Here is a 22,663-nt window from a genome sequence, read left to right as displayed (position 1 = left end):
ACTTCAGTACAATTGTAGTGCATCCAGATGCCAACTGAGTGTCAAGCTGGCATCTGGTGTTGTCATTCATGAAAAATTCTCATAGCATTGCCGACGTTTTGTGATATTTCCTCGTCAATTTTTGTGTAAATCCGACGAAACCCAGAATCAAGTGATTGTTCCAAAAGTGCCATAACTTTCCACAATCAGTGATAATGAAAATGCCGCAACGTCCTTCGCATGAACGGCCAAAATCTACCTAAGAAAATCCACTTCAACCTAACCTTCCAGCGACCGACAATATCCTTGAGATATTCTGCCAAGTAACGAAGAAATAAGCCAAGAAATCCTGGAAGAGAAAAGCATTTAGATCCGAGTCGATCTAAGAAAGTCTTCCCGGTAGCAACGAAGCATGGGAAGCAAATGGAATAATGGTAGTCGCGATATTGGCGGTATCTTACGTAAAACAAATCAACAAACCACCGTCGAGACTGAGACGCGATGCGGCGACTTATTGGTCTTCGGCTACGCCTGCAAGATATTCCGGGATGACGACAAGGCCCTGCATATCGATCAAGGGAAGCACCTGATTCCGTGGATGGGCGATGAGGCGTTGAAAATTGACAGGTTAATAGTTTATAATCCGATCTAAGTTGGTTTAGTGAAAGATAGATTTTGTATTGATAATTAATTCTAAACACGACTAAGGATTCCTGCCGAAAAGGGGGATCCTGGTAGGTTTCAGGAACAACGCAAACTTGGATCAATTTTAAATAATGTAGTGAAGCTAGCGACGCTTACCAACTGGAGTTGTGTTGAATGATGCGCCTTGAGTCAGCACCTGATGAGGGTGTCTTGTACTAGTGTCCCAAAAATTTGCCCAACACTTCCATACTGAAGAGTATCTTCTCCCATTTGTAGTAACTATTGTGAGGGATTTCCTCTCAGGACTCTAGCTTTATATGAATTGGGTAGCTGAAAGTGTCCTTCCTCCGATTGTCATTCCGCGTGCCAATTTATTGGATCATTCAGACTGCTCGGGTTCGAATTGTGTTGTGCGAGGAGTTTTCAGACCACAGGCAACTTTTTTATTATATCTTATATAAGCCTTTTCAAAGATGACTACACACTCTTATGAGCGGTTTTTGCCACTATTTCTACTTCATCCAGAATTTCTCGACAAACCTACGCTCCCTCACTATTCATTGCTACATGCTTCTCGGGGCAGTTTTTCGTCAGCCCTACTGAGATGGTGAATTTCACTTTATGATATAGCCAACTATCGATTTCTCCCCTTTTCGTTAACGTCAATCTGCCCACCGCCATCAGTATGTAGGATGTGTGGTGGAGGTTGACTTGATTGATAGAACTAAAAGAAGGAATCCACCCTGAATATATAAAAACTTTATTCATGTTTTCAAGAATAACAAGGAAATTAAATTGAAGTATTCATTGTACAACACGTCCTCTCGTGTTAAGCGTTGATGATCAAGTGAGTGGTGCGACGCATCAACGGAGGGAAGTTGGCCACACATCTCTATAATGCCATGCAGTTGGTAGTGTCTAGTAGTATCCCATCATAGTTCTTCATTTGAGGTTAGAGCGGATTGGAGTATCTCGATAATACGACGTAAATAATGACTTAGAGCTACACTTCCAGGTGTTAGACGAAGCGGCTAAGTAAATTACACTGAAAGAGAGCAAATGAATATTTTCAAACAGTCAAGGTGTTTGAGAAATTATTCCATTTCGGCCTAAACAGCATGAAGGACGTCTCTGATAAAGAGAACCCCCTCTGGACTATAAATTCTTCCGAAATTTCATTTTATTGGAGTATGAGAGTGTCTATAAAATGATCTAACGTGAAAGTGTTTCACCGCATTGAAAAACGAATTGTAACACATCTAAAATACGGGACACGAAATCGATTTCATTTGCCGGCGTGCAATTAATAGAATTACAGAATGATCATTGGTCAATCACGATAGCAGAGCTACCCGCGAATTTAGCGTACAGATCCACAGCACCAACGTTCAAAATCATAATCCTACATCAGATCAATATTCACTTGCCCGGAACTCAAAACACGTCTCTCCAGGCCTTGGACAATGCACCAGAAAACCACTACCTGCAGCAACAACATCTCCTCCAGGTTGCATTTTGTCGCTTGCACATACTGCAAATTCACGTAGCAGCGTGCATTTGGAAAAATTGTCCAATTACCCGCAGTGAATCGTTAGGCAAAATGCATCTGATGACATGCAATTTAGAAGGAAAAGAAACGTTACTAATCACCCCTGAAATTTACCTGTAAGAAAGTCGGGAATTGTCTGAATTAATTTAATTACTTTTCTTTTCTATTGAAGTGATCTGCTCCCTAAAAGTTATCGAAATGCTGAAGGGTTAAGCAAATCGGTCATTCGGTAGAAAGGTAATCGATTCACAGCTCTCACTTTGTAAACACCGCCATGAGAAGTAGGATCGACATTGGATCTAAATAAACAAATTTAATGCTATCAACCTCGTCTGGTAATCCCCTCCACCCGCCCCTTTGGAACTTGACTTGTGCCAGGGTTAAAATCTAATGGACCAATTCCTTGAGAAGCCTGAACTTTACATACACATGTAACTCTCAGTGTCTTTTCTCTCCTCCTTTCTCAAAACGGCCTGAGACCGTCCTTGGCAGAGTCCATGACAGTATATAAACGAGCTTCGTTAAAAAATAATAAAAAGGATTGGAGAGAAGAAAAATGGGTTGGATAAGGTGGTAGCATTGCGTACCATCGTGTTGAATATTATTTTAGTCATGCAGTTTCAAAACGGTTGGCTCACAGATTGGACGTGTATGACAGTTTTCGTAATACGTGTTTAATACTCACATTTAGAAGTTAAAGTGGATGATAAGTGGGAACAATGTTGCAATTTGAAATTTTTAGTAAAACTATTCAAAAACAATAAACACGCATGTCCACTTCAGCGAATGGTGAGCGTGTTATGAAACAGGTAACCTTCTACAAGTGGTGTAAAACATTCGTGGAGGGTAGAAAAATCGTCATAGATGAGCGTTGTGCAGGGCGTAATAGTGGAGTTTTTTGATAGACACGGTTTCCGAACTCCCGAAGTAAAATTTCCGTGAAGGGGCGTAAATTCAAGATAAATAAGGAAGTGGTGAAAACTCTGGAGGTGCGATGTAATGAGCTTGCAGAAGACGGCCTAAAATTTATATTTCAAAAGCAGCAGGATGACGAAAGTGTGTATGAACTGAGGGGGTTACTTTGAAAGAAAAAAATGTTATACAACCTTTTATCATAACTTTTTGAATGGCCTTCGAAAATGTAGAGTGTCGTCAGGTGATCCCGACCTGAAATGCCAACGCAGAGCTGCATTTAGCCGGGGCGTTTCATGGGTTCCGGCCCATCGAGTCAGCTACGAATATCGTAAGTGGATCTTGTAAATAAGACAAAACGATTTCATTTGTGCGTTTTCCTCTGCCGGTTTTTGCTTTATCCGTGGTCCAGGGTGCCGTAATCGACGCGGCCTTCCCTAGACAGAATTTACCGTTCTGGTTTATTCGACTTTGGGAAACGGTCGAAAAGTTGAGAAAGGAGTTTCTTTGCTTCACACAAACGCATCTTGGAAATCTGCCACCAAGAGGGCATAGATGTGAGGCAGACATGATTGGGAACTACCATCTTTCCAATAACACACATTGGTAGGCATCAGAAGAGCTTTTACTGAAGAACAGCGAACGCGTTGTTCTTTCAAAACCGGGAAAGCAATCTCAATCTAGATCAGGCAGCAGACTTCTAGGAAGTGTTTAGAGTTAATCCAGCTGTTTGAATTTAGAAAAACCCTGGCTTCTACACCTTATGCGTTCATGGAAGACCCTCTCAGGAATGATTACACCTGATATAACTGAAGCTGGCGTTGCAAGCCCTTGAAAAAGCAGGTAATTGGAAGGCGCTAGGAGCCGATACTAAAGCGGTTCAAAAGCACCCACATGGTATTGACAAATCATTATTATCAGTTGAAAAGGAACGACTCAATTCCAAAATTGCGTGCTAGCCGATTATAAAAGACAATGATGGGTATCTCGCGGTAATTGGAACGAAGATATTGCATTGGACAAGTGGATATCCGCGATCGATATAGGATTGTATCGATCGTGGAAAAATTACAAGAGGTGTCTTCGATGGTATGGTCACGTAATTTGCACTAATGAAAATTTACTTGCACATGTTGATCTGAACATTGAAGTCGATAGGAAACGACCAAAAGGCGAGCCCAAGCAAGACCATTATCGCGACTGACCATTGCTTTGCTGACTAAAACAAAACCCGCCGTAAATAGCAACGATTTCGGTTCATATACCGCATCACAAAAGAGTCTTCAGGTGGTCGTAGGCTTTTTGAATGTCCTATAAAAGAAGTTACAATATACTCCACGATGACGAGCAGCTAAAGAAGGGGAAGAAGCACTTGATCTCGATTCTAGATTCTATAACATCGTAATATGCGTATGCGGATTGCTCCTTCAAACAGAAGTTATCCATGCATTCAAACGGAGTGAATCTTCCTTAACAATCTTCTCGCGGAACTGTTCCTCACAGCTCCTGCACTTCCACTTATTCATAAATCATAAATTGGAAGCTGAGCTCGTCCCCATTGAATGGAAGAAAGGGATAATCGTTAAGATTAAGATATTCCCCCTATAATATGCAAAAGTACACCTGGAAACTTTAATCGATCGAAAACAAACTGGTTTTCGTTCTGGATCCTCCTCTACCTGTTACATTTGCACCCTCAAGATCATTGTGGAGCAGCGTGCGAAGTGTAAATCCACCTGGAAAGCTATTACTAAAGTGGCATATGGTGGCGCGAAATGACAAGTGCTAGATCAGGTAAACTCTTAGGGGAATTGCAGGCCTAAAGCGGAGTTCACCGTATTTGCACTTTGTCACCGATGGTTTTTCTTCCTATTATCTATAACGTTCTTCATGCTGTCTTGGCTAGAAGACGTGAATGGGTTCTGTAAACCTTGTGATCCTTCCTCAAGCACCTCGTTTAAGCTGTATGCTCATCGAGTCATGGACCTTGATCACATGGCTCTGGATTTGAAGGAAGGCACGAAAAGTCGTGAAGATAAATATCTACAAAACCAACGTTCTCAGTCGGACAGGTCCATTTGCTTTAATGAATTGGAAGATGGAAAGTGTGGAATAATTTGCACACGAAACTTGACGTCGTTCGATGCATTATCAGCACTAAATCCGCTTTCGCTGTTTTGTCCAAAATCTCAAAATGCAACCATATCAACACCAACATCAACTTATACTGTTTCGCGCAGATGTTCTTTCTGTACTATTATATGGAAAGTGACCACCAATGTTACCGAAAAGCTCCAAGCTTTCATTCATTCAATTCATGTCTGCATCGTGTCATTGAGGTATTCTGACCTTGGACAATAAAAAAGGGAAAACCCACCGGCCAGATAGCCGTGGATGTGTTGATTAGAAGGTGAAAGTGATGTGGTCGCGATAAAACTATGTAGCGCAGAACAGTAGAGAAGGAGTGCAAGTTTTTCGGAAAATCGTGGGGGAGTTGAAGAACATTATCAGGAACCGGCAATGATGACGCGTAAGTAAGACAAATCGTCAGACGCTGGCTCACCTCACCTCAGATGGAATAAGTTACTTCCCACTTGGTCCGGTCCAACATCAAGTGGATGCGGACTTAGGACCCCTCAATCCTTTAATAAAATATGTTGAGCTCTGGCCAAGCTTTTTCCCAAAGTATGGGCGTATTTACGCTCAATATAATTCGCAGTCATGTCGTGTTCTTCATTCAACATGTGTGAGCCCCTTCAGTCACGCCGCTCCCAAGGCAGAGGTGAGGCAGTATCTGACGATTTGCCTCTGTCCTGGTAAAAAACCGTAAAACTGTCTTCGCCTAATATGATATGAGAAGTTTACGTTTCCCTGATTACTGTAACGGCGACCAAAAAGGTAGAAATTTATTCGATCACAACGCGCAGAACGTATTATTTAACCACTATATAAACCTTTCTTCATTGTTGGTATATGTGGATAAAGTGTAGGATTAGAAGTAAGATAGTCCCATAGTGGGTTACTCTTTTTCCCTTGGAGACCCGCCCTTGTTTCCTTACAAGTATAGACAGAAGCTTTGTCTTATTGCATGATTAAGCATCACGGTCATTCAAAAACCGAATACGGACGATATTCAGTATCTTAATGTATATAAAAACGATGCCATCTGGCACAATAGTGCTACCAGTTGAACTTCATACGAGTTTTCTGGATGATCCAATATATTTCAAGCACAAAATCCCCATTTATCAATAACAGTTTTGAATAGAGAACCTATTAAGCACGACGGCAAACTTATAAGTAAATACCAAAGGCGCATGAATAATTCTGCATTCACTGCTTGAATCACACATTCATTGAACTCTCTCATCTTTGAGAAGATTCGAACCTTTGTTCACTGTGAGTTCAAAACTTTCAACCTTGCAAGTTAATTCAATTCCACAGAGTATCTCCCCATCACCATCTGATTCGCGAAGTGAAATCTTATTTTAATTTCATAACAAAGCAGCAACTAAATTATTCCTATACAGGTCAATAAGCAGCTCGTCGAGCGGTACGTATAACTAATTATTGATTCCAATGTATAATTTTAAATATAAAACAAAATAAATATCTTTAGATTTTGTCACCAACGAAACTATCTCCTTTTTTACTCATATTTTTTTGAAATCCTCTCCCCAAATTACTTTATCCTAAACCGAACTTATAACACTCGCAATATTATTTTGCCATAATCCATGGCACAAACATACAGGTATGATGTTAGAGCTGCCCTATCCGATCTGTCACAATATGAACCCCCTCCGGGTGGTTATACGAATCGTTTGGAATGTTTAACGCCAGCCGAACAACGCGCCGAACAACTATGTGAAGAGGAACGTTACTATAGCCTCTATCATAATGAAGAGGAGGAGCAAATGTATCAAGGTAAAGTATGGAAAGTTTCAATGGGCACAACGAATATTTTCTGTAATGTCTTGAAATGCATCCAAAACTCCTTTTATTTCCACCCCCCACCATAACCGGAAATTTGTTTCGCAGCAAAGGAGACGCCAATTTTCTTACTAAGTCAAAATAAGAATTCCAGTATTGTGCCCGTCATTGTTTCTGTGATGGCAATAGAAATTTCAGGTCTTTAGATTGAAAGCGGCTGGAAAACTTGTCGTGGAAAAGCATCAACATTTGGAATACCGTTATCGGTGAACAAAGAAGATAAGCCGTGGGCAAGCATAGAAATGAAATGCCCCCCAAACTTGCTCATGAAACGTTTCCATTAATGAATCTTCTTAGGAACGGTAAGTAGGGTAGTGGTCATCGAGTAGTAGTGGTCATCGAAACAAAACATTCATCGCAAGCTCGGAGTAAATTGGATCCTTACATAACTTCCAGCAAAGGTAAATTAGCTACTCGGAACGTTAAAAATCTGCCAACAGACTCAGTGTTCAGTGAAAACTCTTGTTTCAATTTAATTAATTCTTCCATAAGCATATCAACGTGTCAATAAATGTCTTTTAATTGTTGTTATTTCTTTCTTGACTCTCGTTTTTTTATAGAAGAGGAATTGAAACGTCTTCACCAAGAAGCGTCGGCAGCCTATGGCTCAGTTCAATTCGATTACAATAATCAGAAGAGTGAAAAAGAGTCCAAAAACGATGAGGAAAAGTCAGAAGAAGCGGATGAGGCATTCGCACCACCTCAAAATCTCGTGATTCCTCCAAATATTGTAACGGTAAGATGTTGTATAATTATCGGAGAGAATTTACACATTCTAACGCATTTCATTGAACTCAACAGCCAGAAACCATGAAACTACATGCAATCATTGAGAAAACTGCAAAATTCATTTCATCTCAGGGTCCACAAATGGAAATTTTAATCAAAGCCAAACAATCGAATAATCCTCAATTTGAATTTCTTAATCAGAATAACAAGTTAAATCCATATTATAAGTTTGTATTGAATGCATTCAAAAATGGCACGTATCCTGAGCAAGTTCCGGTTGTAAAACCCGAGAATAGTTCAAACTTTGAAGCGAAAACCATACCTACACTTGACAGTACAAATTCGGAACCTCAGCCCCAAACCGTTTTTGCACATCCTGCATCAATACGTATACCTACTGTGAAATACAAACCATCAGCCGACTGTGCCTACACCCAATTGATTAGCAAAATAAAAGGTGTACCAATACCGCAGGAGCAACCAAACGACGTAAATAGCCCGGACGCGGCCGAAACAACTCCGACTCTCTACTACTCATCATATTATGCTCCGAATCATGGAGATCATGATGTCTACAATCAAACAGATCAACACCCTGCAATCGAACAGCAACAGCAAAAACCAATCGTTGTTCCTGCAACTGGTGGCGTTGAAATTAAAAAGATCTCCTCAGGTCTGATGTTAGCACAGTGCTATGCATCAGACACTGAAGAAGAAACTGATACAGATGAGAGCAAGCCTCATCCAGTCATTCCGCAAAACTTTACACTACCGCCCGATGGGCTACAAAATATAATCGATAAGACTGCAATCTACGTAGCTAAGAATGGGATACAATTTGAAAATATACTTCGTACAAAACAGGATGAGCGATTCACGTTCCTAGATCCTTCCGATCAATACTATCCGTACTATTTGCATAAAGTTACCAGTCTGAATAGTAGCTACGTTCCTAGTAATAGTAATGGTCACGATCGGCCTAAGATTATAAGTAAGTTCAAAACAAGCGATACTCCATCATCAATTCTAATCTATTATCCCCATTCCGCCTCACAGCGCCTGTTTCGTTCTCCATCAAAACAAAAGAGGAATCATCCGTCCCAATAAATCCAGCCTTGCTACAAGAGACAAGTGACGATGACGATGCCGAGAATAAGGCAAAATCAACTGGTACTAGTCAACAGAGTCAATCTTCTGCTCCGGAAAAGCCAACACCCTCACCGAATGCAGCCATTGCAGCAGCAACTGCGGCTCGGATTACGGCTGCAATTGCTAGTGCAAATGCTGCCCAGGCTGCAGCTGCTGCTGCCGCTGCTACAAACGGTGGAAATGCAGCAAGATCACGATTCGATATCGATAACACAGGGGCTACAGTTAACCGAGCGAACTCGAGTGTAACGTTGTCGGGAACTGGAGCGAGTAAATTGGAAACGACACAACAGAAAGAGTTGAAAAGAGGTAAAATCATAATCGAGGTATTGGATTGACATCAATTATATTTCACATTCTTTTATTTTCTTCCACAGCCGAGGAAAAGGTGAAAGATCGTCTAGCGCAAATTGCAAGGGAGAAACTGGGACTGATATCTAAAGAGAAACAGCTGCAGCTGGAGCGGAAGAAGCGAGCGATGGCCTTTTTGAATCAAATTAAAAGTGAGTAATTGAGTAACATGCTTTTAACGGTTGCTTGTTGATTTGTGAATAACCACCAAATAAGACGATTGATGGTTTTGTCCAGTACAGAGGCAACTAATCAGACGTTTCCTCGCTTCCGTCCTGCGAGCAACGTAACCGAAAATGGTTCCCATAGATTAATCCCACACTAACAAGAGTGTAAATAATATCCAGGACAAAAACTGTTTCATTCAGACTTAGTCTGGCCGGAAGGTCGGAGCAATTGGGGAGAAAATGGCCCCACTTTTTTTGTCTCTTAGCTCTCCTTTTTTGGACTAAGTACCGAACTTAAAAAAAACACCATTGGCTCCTGTTGGGTGTTTAGTCAAAAACAGGACGTCCGTGGGCCAAAAAAAGGGGTGAAAGTCTCCCCAATCAGCCCCATGCGTCATCAAGTTGATGTGGTGTAAGGACGGCCCCCAAATACGTAAATAAAAAAAATAACAAAATAAGTTTTACTTTAATGAAAAACTCCCATTCTGAGAGAGGCTGCAGCAAGAAACGTTCCCCTTTTGCTTCTCAGTCGCTCATCTTGAACTGCCTGCCAGGGCGGTCTGGTAAGTATTTAGCCTCCAAAAGAAAAACGGAAATTTTGAAAAAGTGGCTATTTTTTTCTCAGCATAGTCTCCTCGTATCCCGATACACTTGACCCAGCGATGCTCGAACTTCTTTAACCTTTCTGAAAAATACTTTTTTTTTTAAGTCTGCAAAGTAAGCCTCCGTGGCGGCGATGACCTTCTCATTCAACTCAAATTTCTGCCCGACGAGTGACTTTTTTAAGTTCGGAAACAAAAACAAGTCGCCCGGGGTCAAATCTGGAGAATACGATGGACGGGGTAGCAGCTCGTAACCCAATTCGACCAATTTGGCATGACGAGGTCGGAGGTGTGAGCCGGTTCGTTGTTGTGGTGGAAGCGCACTCTTTTCTTTGCGAAATGGAGCCCTTTTTCTCTCCAATTCGTCGTCGAATCGGCCCAATAATTCGGCATGGTAGAGCCCTGTGACCGTTTCGCCTCTTCCCAGGTAATCGATACAGATCACACCTTGTTAATCCGAGAAAGCTCACTTCTCTGGTCGATAGGGAAGTCTTACCCTTCTTCGGAGCACGTTCTCCGGATGAAGTCCACTGCTTCGACTGTTCCTTGGTCTCCGTTGTGTATCGGTGCAGTCATGTTTCGTTGACGGTCATGAAACGACGCAGAAACTCCTTCGAATTGCGCTTAAACAGCGTCAACACTGCTCTGAAATGATCTCACGGTTGCGCCTCTTGTCCGAAGTGAGCAAACGCCGCACTCATCGCGCCGACAGCTTTCTCATGCCCAAAATTTCATGCAGGAAATGGCCTACGCAGTCTTTTGAGATGCCTACTGTCTCAGCTATCTCCAGAACCTTCAATCGGCGGTCTGCCAATATGATATTGTCAGTGTTTGTCACGTTATCCTCCGTTGTAGCCGTTTTCGGAGCACCTGAGCGTGGCTCATCAAAAACCGACGTGCGGCCACGTTGAAACTCGTTAAACCATTTTTTTATGGTCGCCATGGCAGGAGCAGACTCACCGGACACAGCATCTAAGCGCTCTTTAATTTCACTGCGCGATTTCCCTTCCAAAAACAAATCCAATCACCGACCGATATTGATATTTTTCTAAAACGGTGAGACTAAGTATAATACTTATCGGACTGCCCTCGTGTATTCCTTAACACGGTAGTGGTATGACATTTCGCTGATCAGATTACGAGGGAGTTACTTTTAGCGTGACTTGTATTGCAGTTTTTCCAAACAGGCAGCGAAAGTATCTGAAAAGCAACTCCTCCAGCAAACTTTGAAATGCGATTAGATGGAACATTGGAGAGAACAAAGTTCTTTCGAGAGAGGAAAGCTTATCGTTTCCGAATGTTTTGAAAGGAATCCTATCACTCTGAGACCGATGAATTCTGGTGGGCACATAAAATCGCCTCGATAGGTTGCCAAAAAAGTGAATCGAAGGACGAACTCCGACATGACACTACTATCAGGAGCCATTGAGCAAACAGCGGCATAATCAAGAGGAGTAGTATGCAACTGCGTACAAAATATTGGAGAAGTGTAATACACTAGCAACGGTCAACTGTTCACTATGAAAGAGGTGGTTTTATCCATGAACAACAAGATAGGATCAGACTGGATCGTTCTTTCTAACGAAGTTGTGTTATTGAAGTTTTAACCACATTGCTATCCAGTATATGTATGCTTGGGAGCTCACAAGATTTGTTCAGTTTAGGAAGGATTAAAGGTTTTTCGAAGTAAGAGCGATTGGCGCAATAAGCACTGCTAGGGATATATTGCCGGAACAATGTGGTTTCATATCGAGGAAAATAATGCATCTTATCCGTTCAGTTAAAGGACGTTTCTATTACAGTGTAAATTGAAACTCCCGAAAACAGGTACAATTACCATGGGATTGAGATAAGCCCTAATATTCGTTCGAGTCGACTATCATCAAATGGCGGGCATAGCTAGAAAATCTTCCTGCGGAATCGCTTCTATCTGTAGCCCCAATGAAAATTTCACGTCATTGATTTCATAGATAGGTAGGCATCACTGGCCGTCCCGAGAACCCTAATTAACGCTGTGGAACGCTACTTTGATGCCACAAACTCCTAAGATCATGACTGCTTTGGGAAGCAGAATCCAGTCGGCTCAGATCTTCAGAGCCAAACCGTAGTTTAGCTCCCCCAAGGTTTTAGTTAGTAGTGGCCGTAGCCACACACTAGCGAGTAGTAAGATATTCCGGGGCTGGCGACGAGGTCCCCTATTGGCCAATGCCCCGTGCAAATCGATATAATCCTGTACTTATTTGCACTCGTCTACGGTTGGTCTACGGATAAAAGGCCCCAATTCTCCTCGACTCGACGGAGATAGTGAGCCCTCCCCATCTGAAATTAGCGGTTATTAAGTAGTGTGAGTAAATTCCATCCGTGGCAATTGCCAGCGAAATGCCAACTGCGCCCAACCAAAAGCTACGTTTTTGTGGTTTTACGTGAGTATCTTTCGGGTTGACTTACCCCACTGTCTTCTTAAGACACGGATTGATTTTGTGACCATAATCACAACCCCCATGGAACTCCCACTAGGGGGCCAACCGCTATAACCGAGCAGAATGCACATGAGACAGGAATTCTCCTGAGACATGTGAATTCAGGGACTATCCCGGTTCCGATGGTAAGATTTTGTAACCTATTGCAACTTCAGATGAGACCACCTTATGGCCAGGAACCTAAAGGAATGTGACTTTGAGCGTGCCGGTAAGTATGTCCAGCGCGTTCCTGCACTGGCCAATAAGCCTGGAGGATGTCGTCACTGAGTAGAAAGCCTTAATGAACGCTTGGCTATCAATCAGAATGTCCTGGGGGCTCGGATCATACCCCAGCCATCGGCAGGCCTCCAGTATCGTCAATACCTCCGCTTAGAATACACTGGAAAATCCCGGAAGAAAACTCCACACCAACTCCACAGACCATCCGCCGTATACATCCAGAGAACTATCCTCGGCTGAAGACCCCACTTATAATAGTCCTCTGGCACCCGCAAAAGTTGTATAAGCTTTCTTAATTTTCGGTTCTATGTTCAGTCCCCAATTTAACTTAGAATCCAGGATCACACCCAGATACTTTTGGTTGGATTTATGCCGAGTCTTGAAACCTACAGGGACACCGTCCCAAAATAGTCCTTCATGATTTTATTCACAACGTAGGGAATCATCTCTAACACCAATATCAACAAGCCGTCGTCATAGACCACCACCTTCACGACACTCCAATATCCGTAGAATTTCATGCACCACTATCAACCCAAGCGCCGGAGAGATGATGTCATCCTGGGGCGTCTTTCTGCTCATAGCTCTTGTCAAGTGACTTCCTCCCAGATCAGATTGGATTATTCTGGTTCTTAAACTGGATACTATCTAATGCGTTACATACCCTTGAAATTCTATTCTGGTTAGAACCTCTTTGGTGGCTTTGAATTAACGTTGATAAATACTCCCTCTATATCAGGAAGGCAGCTAAAATGTACTGCTTGGACTGTAACAACCGTTCAACTGTGCTGATTACCTCGTGAAAAGGGGTTTCTGAAGACTTACTTTTGGGGAAGGTGTGGTGAGATTTAGAGAAGAGTATCCTCTCCATAATCGTCCTCAAGTTGATGTATACGACGTACTCTTGTGTCTTCAGCACGAAAGAGGTAAGACTTTTTTTTTTTCTTTAGCCTTTGCCCCGTTCACAAGCGGGTTCGGCACGATGAAAGAGGTGAGACTGATTGGTCGAAAATCTCGCTGAAATAAGCCCGCGCCTGCCCAGTTTCAGTATAACCATGCCACCGAAAACGCCTCCCTCACAATTTTTCCATGATCGGAGCAATCCCATATCGATCGCGGATATCCTTATTTCGGATGTGACCATGGGTGTTGCTTTCCTGTCAGCGGCAGTGATCTGCCGAGAACTGAGCGATTTAAATACCTCGGGTCAACGCTATCAGCCAATGGAGAACTGCGTTATGAAATTGCTTCACGCATTAAGGCAACCTGGATGAAGTGGCATTCCACAACTGGTGTTTTTGTGATCGACGTATCAACGAACGTTTCAAATCTAAAATTTACCGCAATGTCGTCCGTCCTGTCGCCCTCTACGATTCTGACTGTTGGCCAACTATAAAAGACAATGAACGGCGTCTTGCGGTAATGGGGACGAAGATGTTGCGTTGGACTAGTGGCGTGACACGTTTTGATCACATCCGAAATGAGGATATCCGCGATCGTTATGGGGTTACATCGATCGTGGAAAAATTGCGAGAGAGGCGTCTACGATGGTTTGGTGACGCAATTCGTGCTAATGAGAATTCACTTGCTAGAATTGGTCTGAACATCGAAGTCGATGGTAAACGACCAAAAGGCAGGCCGAAACAACGGTGGCTGGATATCCTGAAGGGGGATTTTAAAGCCTAGTGACTGCACCCAGATCAGGCATTCGATAGAGCCAAATGGCGAAACTGATCACGACGAGCTGACCCCGCTTGTGAACGGGAAACAGGCCGAAGAAAAAGAACATTGAGCTTCAAGAAAAAAATTTGTTTTCCGCGAAAATTTTTTTAGTGTATTGACTGATTTCTTAAAAGGTCTTTTCTCAGGCTGCGCTAGTCTGGAGCAGCTCAAAAATTTGTTCTCGGCCCGGATCATTTCGCCGCTTTTCTTATTTGATTCCCAAGTACAAAAGCAAATTGCCATGATCGCCAGCAGTGCGTGGCATTCAGCATGTTCGCATTATTTTAATTCATACAAATCTAAACTCTAAACAACATTGATCAGAAAATATCTCAAATCAAACAATTGCAATTAAAGATATAAATATCAATTCGCGAAACATACGACATCCTCATTATATTTCAATCATTTCTTTTCAAAAAAGAAAACTCGTATATTTTTTATCTTTCATCTAATCTTTCACTACAAGTTTATCGGTTAATTCTTTAAATTATCAAAAACAATAAATTTTTAACCGATTAACCCATGTCTTATCGATTGTTATGTCAATTTGTTCAGTTGTACTATAATTGTAGATATTGCATAATTACCTGTGGAATATTTCTCTGCTCACAAAAAATGGTTATTGCGCAGATATCGTGCAACCAGCGATTGATTTAATTCATTGTTCAGTATCTTTGGTGAATGGTATTGAACTTTTTTCTGGTATCTGATCATCGCATAGGAAGAATACAAAGTCGGTTGCTAAAATGCTTAAATGTTCATAGAACCATAGTAACAATCTAAGGACAGTGACATATTTTAAAACAATCAAACGATACCAAAGCCGATGAAAAAACTTCCATTATTAGTCTAATCTCCCTCCAACTCTCGTCAATATTGAGGTCTTTAATCTGCACTCAAAAGGAGATTCCACGAAAACGATAGTATACTTTGTTTCATTTTTCATGGAGTTTTCTTTCTGCAATTTGAGCAAGAATCGCAGCCGTTACTTCGTTGGTTTAAAGTTTAACACTGGGCATGAAGCCCTGCAAAGGACGATCTACCGGGTGATCATCTTTTTGAGGACGAAGATGAAGTCCTTAAAATGAGAGAAGTGGTCTGCTAAAGTGGCGTTTTATGAAAGGACGTAGGTCCCCCGTATTGCTGTCTAAATCGAAGCCCATCTAAAGGCGTGACAAGTACACACCAACTTTGTTGCGAAATTGGACAGCATCCACTTATCTGCTTGGTAATCTCAACCCCCACGAATCGGGACTCAGTAAACAGGCCCTGTACAGGAGTCAGTGATACTACCGTGACTTTTGGCAGGGAAGAATTTACCTAGTAGCTTATATCCTGTAGTACACCTTAATCGGTGTACTTTGTGGAAGGCTACTAGGCATACTAGGCATTAGCCTACCGAATGTATAATGTTATACCACCCTAGTATGGACGTTAGCAAGAGGACTAGCCTGTCAATATACCATTGCTCTTACCACTCTATAAATGTTCAAAATTATACAGAGTATAATCTCAGCACTATTATCATCATCATCAGCGGCGCAACAATCGGTATCCGGTCTAGGCCTGCCTAGATCGTGACTGCTGTTATGAGAACAGGGAGGCAGAGTCCAGTCGGCTCAGATCTTCAGAGCCAGCCCGTAGCATTCGCAAAGGAAAGCAGCTCTCCCACCCTGCAGTTAGAAATATCTCCAAGGTCTCCAAAAAATAGTTTACCCAGTGTCCGCAGCTTGACTCTAGTGTTATGTTGATGTACTGCCACCATGCATCTTGGGACGTCTTTCCCAAAGTGCAGCAGTACTTTTATGGTTTCTTGCTAGCTTGTATATTCGTACGGGTGGCCCCCAGTCTCATCTGGGTTTAACTCCGTGCTGTCATTGCTCCTAGGCCAAATTAAAAGAAGAGTATAGAGTAGCACTCATTTTCTTTCTGTGTTGTTTTTTAATTCAGCAGGGCTCTGATGGCTACATCTATTTAGTGTAGGGTCTCCGGATCGAGAGGGGTCACGTACGGCTCCTCTCAACCCTGGGCACCAATTGGTTCTTGATGCCCCGACAGATTGATTGCTCGATCAGCTCGTAGTCCCGCTGCTTCCACTTAAATTCTTGAAGGTCCCGGCCTATCTGCTCTTTGATTTTCGGGTTTGTCGTATTCTCCCGGAGTAGATGCAGCATGCGCCTCTCCAGCCGTTGCCTTTCGGCCTCCCCTTAGTCGCCGTTCCTTCTTCTCACTTACTACTGTATTTGGCCTGCCTGTGGAATACTGGACCCAGTACTGGGCTAAAGTAATGGCTGTCCTTGGACGATGTCCGGCCGCTGGTTGATGGAGGACTGTGGTGTTCGGCTGGGTAGGCGTTAGTCTTGGTCTAGAAGGGGCTGGCAACTGTCCATATATGTATACCTGGACCGGATATATCGTCAACTGCTCCTGTAACCACAGAATGAGTTAGTTACAGTGTCCGACTCCTATTTGGGGACCACCGTAGATTACTACCTGAGAAGAGTTTTCTCTGCTGGGAAACTTAGTGGTACTCATACCGACTGCTATTCGATAAATCTCTTAGAGAATTTTCTAGATGGCACTGCAAAGTTTTTATTTTATCAATGAAATTACTTAGAGGTTGATTCAGAAAAATATTTCTATAAAAACAATGAAAGAAGTTAATTTTCTCTAATTAAATCCCAGTGGAATAATACGCAGTATTATTCCGACTGCAATTTTGGGATATAAATGCCCTTTGGGACTGCGGGACTAACTACGAGTGTCCTACAACCCCCGGCTGATAAACACACGAGGTACCACGGACAAAAGCACAGCGACTACCCTCGGCTCAGGGCCAACTAGAGTTGCTACACTTTCTCTAAATTAGTCTCCGGGATGAAGCCAGCAGAGCTCTAACCTAAAGGGAGTCAGAATCAGCTTGGAGCCAACTAATGACCTACCTGTACAGTGTAGGAACTAAGACAGGCACCTTCCCATATCCTCGACTCGACTTTTATTTGGATTTTGTGTTTGCTAGAATCGGTAAAAATCCGTAATTGCCGATTTTGCAATTGAGTGTGAAAAGTTCAGACATCAATCTTCCGTTGCAATTAAAAAAATGTAGTTCATAAATATGCAAAAAGTGCATAAAGAATGTATACACAAACAACAGTTATTACTCGAAGCACTTGGTGAGAAATGGTGGGCGTGCGAGTACTCGGAGCGAAGCAGCATGAGAGATTCATTCTCTCTCTATGCTGGCTCACTTCGAGATCGTACTACTGCTACGTACCAAAAGTGTCTGAAGTCTTTAGCGTGTTTTTTTATATCATAAAACTAGCTAGAGCTGAGTAATCGCAGGAAGTGTCTGAGGGTCCCCCTATTCTCCGCAGCTTCGAAAATGCGAATTATAGGGTGTGCTGAGCCTGGTGGCATGGTCCCCTATAGGCCAGTGCCCCATGCAGACCGCCGTAATCCTGTATGCATTTGTACGCGTTTGGCACAGGAGCTCTCGTGGTCGAGCTATGTTATAAGGGGGCCAAATCTTCCTTGACTTGGGGAAGACTTATACCTTGACTTGGCGCAGGTATAAGCCTTCGCCCTCTAAGGCCCGCGGCTGCTAAGTAGTGCGAGCAGATCCCGCCCTTGACAGTCGCCAGCGAGACACCAAGGGTACCCGTCGGGGGACTACCAAGAGCAGAACCCCGCCTAGCCAATCCGTCCGCCCGCTCATTCCCCTCTATGTTCCCATGCCCGGGAATTCAGAGAGACTGTTCACCTCGTTCAACATTAAAAGGACTCGACTAATTATGTTAACTGACAGCTACATGCTACCCACCTTATTCGGGGCAGATTCAGCTAGTAACAACAGCCAGATATTTAGTATTCCACTCCAACCTAACATGGAAGCCCCATATCCAAGAACAATATCAGAATTTCTGCAAGTTGCTTTGTTGCCGTAGGACAGCAATAGGTAAGACCTGGGGACTTTCACACCAATGAATTCATTGGATGTATACGTCCATAATAAAACCCATTTTGATGTATGCATGCATTGTCTGATGATCGAGAATGAACATTGCCAACAGCAGGAAACTGTTGGGGCAGATTCAAATGCCCGAATACTTATTGTTGAAGCAAAGAGTACGCCGCAGATTGCAGCAATCGAAGCTCTCCTAAATCAATCCCCTTTGATTTAGAGGTTGAACGGAAAACAACTAATGACGCATAGAGGCTTAATACCATGGGCAGACGAAAGGTCATTGGCGATTTTAGGGGATGGTACAATGGGCCTAACAAAAGGTCTGTATGCTTGGAAATTCGGTTTCACCAACTAAACTAAATAATCCCTCATTTTTTTGGGAGGACCTGAAGGGAGGGGGGGGGGGTGTGCTGCTGATTTTTTTTAATTAGGAAACGATTTTCTCACTTACCTTGGGAGGTGATGTCTTTGACTGCTGTTGCTTGGCGATGAAGTTCAGAGATGAAACTGGGCCTATGTAGGTTAGGTTTAGATACTGAAGGTTTACCCAGAGTAGTGGTAGGAGAGGTTATGTTTGCTGAAGTTCGGAGAGCTGGACGAGCTCCTGGATTTCGGGCCCTCGTTGGATATTGATGTGTCGGAGTTACTACCGCTATCGTAAGGACCCTACCATGTCATCTTCCATAGTTTGCTCGCAGGAGAGGGTCCTTTCAATCGAACTCCTGCTCTTTTTGTAGCGTTTGGTGCCGCTTTTTGCTTCGCTCATGTCTTCCGTGAAGAACATTTAGGGGGTGCCGAGAAATTACATCCTGCAATCGTCTGGAAGGAAATAAATAGAGTGTATAGTACTCTTTTACGCACATCCAGCTGTGATTGTGGCTGGCTGGCTAAGTCGTATCCAAAATAATAGCCAGTCCGTATTTGCAATCTATACCACTTTAATCTCTTCCAATTTTTACCAACGATACACCTTAATTTGGGGAGAATGACGCTGATATTACTGACCATCATTCGGCGAATTGTTTGCAAAACACAGATCACATTGAGAGCATCTGAATTGATAACGCTGTCATACAAAAAAGGCAAAGGCGGGGGTCGATGTTCAATACCTTGCTGGGTTTAGGAAACCTTGAAGCCCCAATTTTGAAAGCAACGAATATTTCGGTTCATTTTCAAATTTGCTCTAAAGGTTTGGACTGCAAGTAGCCCATTAATTCTGCTTATTTACCTAAAGAACGTTTACATTCTTTACTTGATTGACCTAGAAACCTAATCCGGTCATGAAAGTGCTTCTACGTCAGTATTATCAGTATTTGCATGGAAAAATTTAATTAAATAAGAATCGCACGATTTCTCTGACCTTAGGATAACATACGCCCTTGACAAGTTTTATAACTGTAGGGGCTCTGAAAGGTCATCAAATTATCATAGTATATTCTTTAACTATGTTAACGATGTGTTTTTAGAAATGCTTCTGGGTAACTGAACTCATGCTTTATGGAAACATTAAGTGATTTTTTGTCGAACGTAGTGGAATACAGATCGTTGTTTGTGATAATCTATGTTTATGTTGTTTCCTTCTAGATTCCGGTCTGCCTCTGTCAACTTCCTCCCCATCGGATTCAACAACTCCGCCGCGAAATCATTCCGTCGTTCCAAATAAAGACGCATCAAACGACAACAGTGACTCCGAAGCGTCATCAGTTCATTCGATTCCAATAACATCGTACCAAAAAGACGATGACGATGGAGCCGATGATGAGAACTCCTATCGTTGTCCTGACCCAATTGATCGTTCTAAATCGATTGACCGTTCAAGACCGGTAGAAAAAAAGATTTTAAAAAATATTCATAAATATGATGACAACAATGGTAACGATAGCGTGACAGAGGAGAAAAGTGGAAAGATAGATGGTCATAGCAAAAAACGTAAACGTTCCCGATCTCGTTCCAAGGACAGTAGTTCTCGTCATCGTCACAAAAAAAAGAAGTCAAAACATAGTAAGAAGAAATCAAAGAAACGATCACGTAGTCGATCCCCCTCACCAGCACGTAATGAGAGTCGTGAACGAAAGCGTTCAAAGCGCTCCGATGATTCACCAAGTTCACGAAAGTCGAAAAAGAAGAGACGTCGTGAACGGGCGGAGAGTTAGCGCTTATAGGTCAGTAATATTTCCAACATAGACATTTTTGTGCTGAACTAATTTACTCATAAGATTTTGTCTAACTTCCAGGCTTAAGGATTCACCACATATTGTGATTGTGCGGCTCAAAAAGTAAATGTGCACTTACAGTTATTAAACACAAAATGAATACTTAAAGTAATTCTAAGGACGTATTGCATAAGAAATGGAATTAGATTATGTATTTTTTGTAAACGAACTGAGAAATTAGGAAATATATTATTTGGTACCTATTTAAATGCTTTTTCTAGAAATTTTGGAATTAATACCAATTTAAGCCTCAAGTTTTCCTGTTTTTCATGTCAGTTATCTGAAGATATTAAAATGTGAATAAATTAGAGAAATCTGATGATGAAAAATAATAAATGACCAGGGTCTGCATAGACGACTCCATTTGTACCAAGAAAGCTCGAGAATGTGGCGCTGCACCAGGCTCAAAACATGTAAAAATCACTATCAATCAAATCACTTCATTACGGCAGATTTTGCGTATTAAATAACCTCGTGCAAACCGTGCCGTAATGCAAAAACATTACCAATAAAAACAAAACCCTTACTATAAACAATAAAGGTCGTGCACAACCGGATAGACGTCTAGCTGAGAACGTAAATTAATAAAACGAAAGTAAACAAATAATGGGCTCCATAGACGGAAAATATTTCCTAGAGAAATGACAATTTGCCCCTAGAGGAGAACCCTAGGGGCAATGTAAGCAGCTGATAGACGTATAAAAGTTAAGATTGATAAGGGGCGCAATTTAAGAGATAATTGAATATTAATGACATTGAAAGTTGACTCATGGCTGAACAGGTTTAAGAAAGACCACTGGGTGCTCCAATTCGAACTTAAGACACGAATTGGGACTCTAATGATTTAGAATCTAAGCTAAAAACTTTTTGCCATTTAAACCGGACACTACCAACTACAGCCGGCCCTCCCATGGAAACACTGCCTAAATCGACCAGAAAGCGGGAGAGGCAGACTCGACAGGAATCAACTTCAGTCACTAAGGAAGGGGGGCACTACCGAAAGACAGCTCATTGAGAATAAGAACATGGTCCACCAGGTGTGATAATGCCCAGAAAAACTGGACGCAAGGAAACGAAGTCTTGAGTAAATCCGGTAAGATCCGCAGTCAGCGATAATGTGTTCAAAAGCGTAAGACGAACACATCTGTAGTGGGCAATGCTTTCCGCGGTGATTAGGACCGGTGTGTGGAGGTAGTAGGTGAATCGAGTTACGCAAAAAGTGTTGAACTACCAACTAAACATTTCCCCCAACATCATAGAGAGCTAGCCTGGAACTGTTTGTCACATTACTTCGGACAAGCCCCCGAGCTCTCCCCCCTTAGGAAACCTTCAAGTCAGGGAATTCCTTTCACCAATAGGAGGGGAACTGTTAGTTCAAGGAAGCCTCTACCAACCGGCCTCTCTAACAGTCAAGCTCTCTATCTCCTTTGCAATGAGAAGAACCCGAACGTAATGCGCAACACGCCCCCACCTGTCAGCGCTCCTCAGCACCTCCTCGACAATATTGTCTGGAGAGATCCCCTGCGTTTAAACAAAGTCATTGACGAATCCCACCCCATTTTCCAGAAGAAAAAAAGGCGTGATAGACGTCCACAATCTCATTGCAAAACACACAATTAAGAGATAGTCTTAAGCAGGTCCTGTTGTTGTTGTTGGCCCACTTAGGACCTGAGTGAGGGAATAGTCAGTCGCACCATGCTTCCGCACCTAAGTTTCCAATGAGCCACGCAATCCATCTGCTCCTTTTCCCCTTTTGCCAAGAGAGTTGCCACTAACTTAGTATACGTTGCCATTCTTCACGAACAACCACTTCCATTACACTTGAATATGGTTTCACACTTCTTAGCAAGAAGGGCAACGGAAATCACTCCCACGATTACCACCATGGCCGGTTCAGCTTTACATCTTAGTACTTGCTGAGGTGGTGGTGAGGAAGACGGGGAACTATCCTGTCGGTCAAACCAAAATCAAGTAGCCGAGTAGTAG

General features: G+C 42.5%; 1 protein-coding gene across 1 annotated transcript; it reads left to right on the top strand.

Annotated features, from left to right (window-relative positions):
• Positions 1-82: 82 nt before the first annotated feature.
• On the top strand, positions 83-20,880 carry LOC119653656 (protein suppressor of white apricot). Its single transcript, XM_038058477.1, has 8 exons — positions 83-606; positions 6,840-7,012; positions 7,639-7,814; positions 7,880-8,798; positions 8,864-9,265; positions 9,334-9,459; positions 20,049-20,626; positions 20,699-20,880. Exons 1-7 carry the CDS (start codon positions 392-394, stop codon positions 20,615-20,617), a joined length of 2,580 nt encoding a protein of 859 aa, XP_037914405.1. The 5' UTR covers positions 83-391; the 3' UTR covers positions 20,618-20,626; positions 20,699-20,880.
• Positions 20,881-22,663: the final 1,783 nt, after the last annotated feature.

This window comes from Hermetia illucens, chromosome 4 (assembly GCF_905115235.1).
Source record: "Hermetia illucens chromosome 4, iHerIll2.2.curated.20191125, whole genome shotgun sequence".
Taxonomy (NCBI): domain Eukaryota; kingdom Metazoa; phylum Arthropoda; class Insecta; order Diptera; family Stratiomyidae; genus Hermetia; species Hermetia illucens.
The sequence above is the reverse complement of the archived record's forward strand: the minus strand, read 5'-3'. Positions and strand labels throughout refer to the sequence as shown.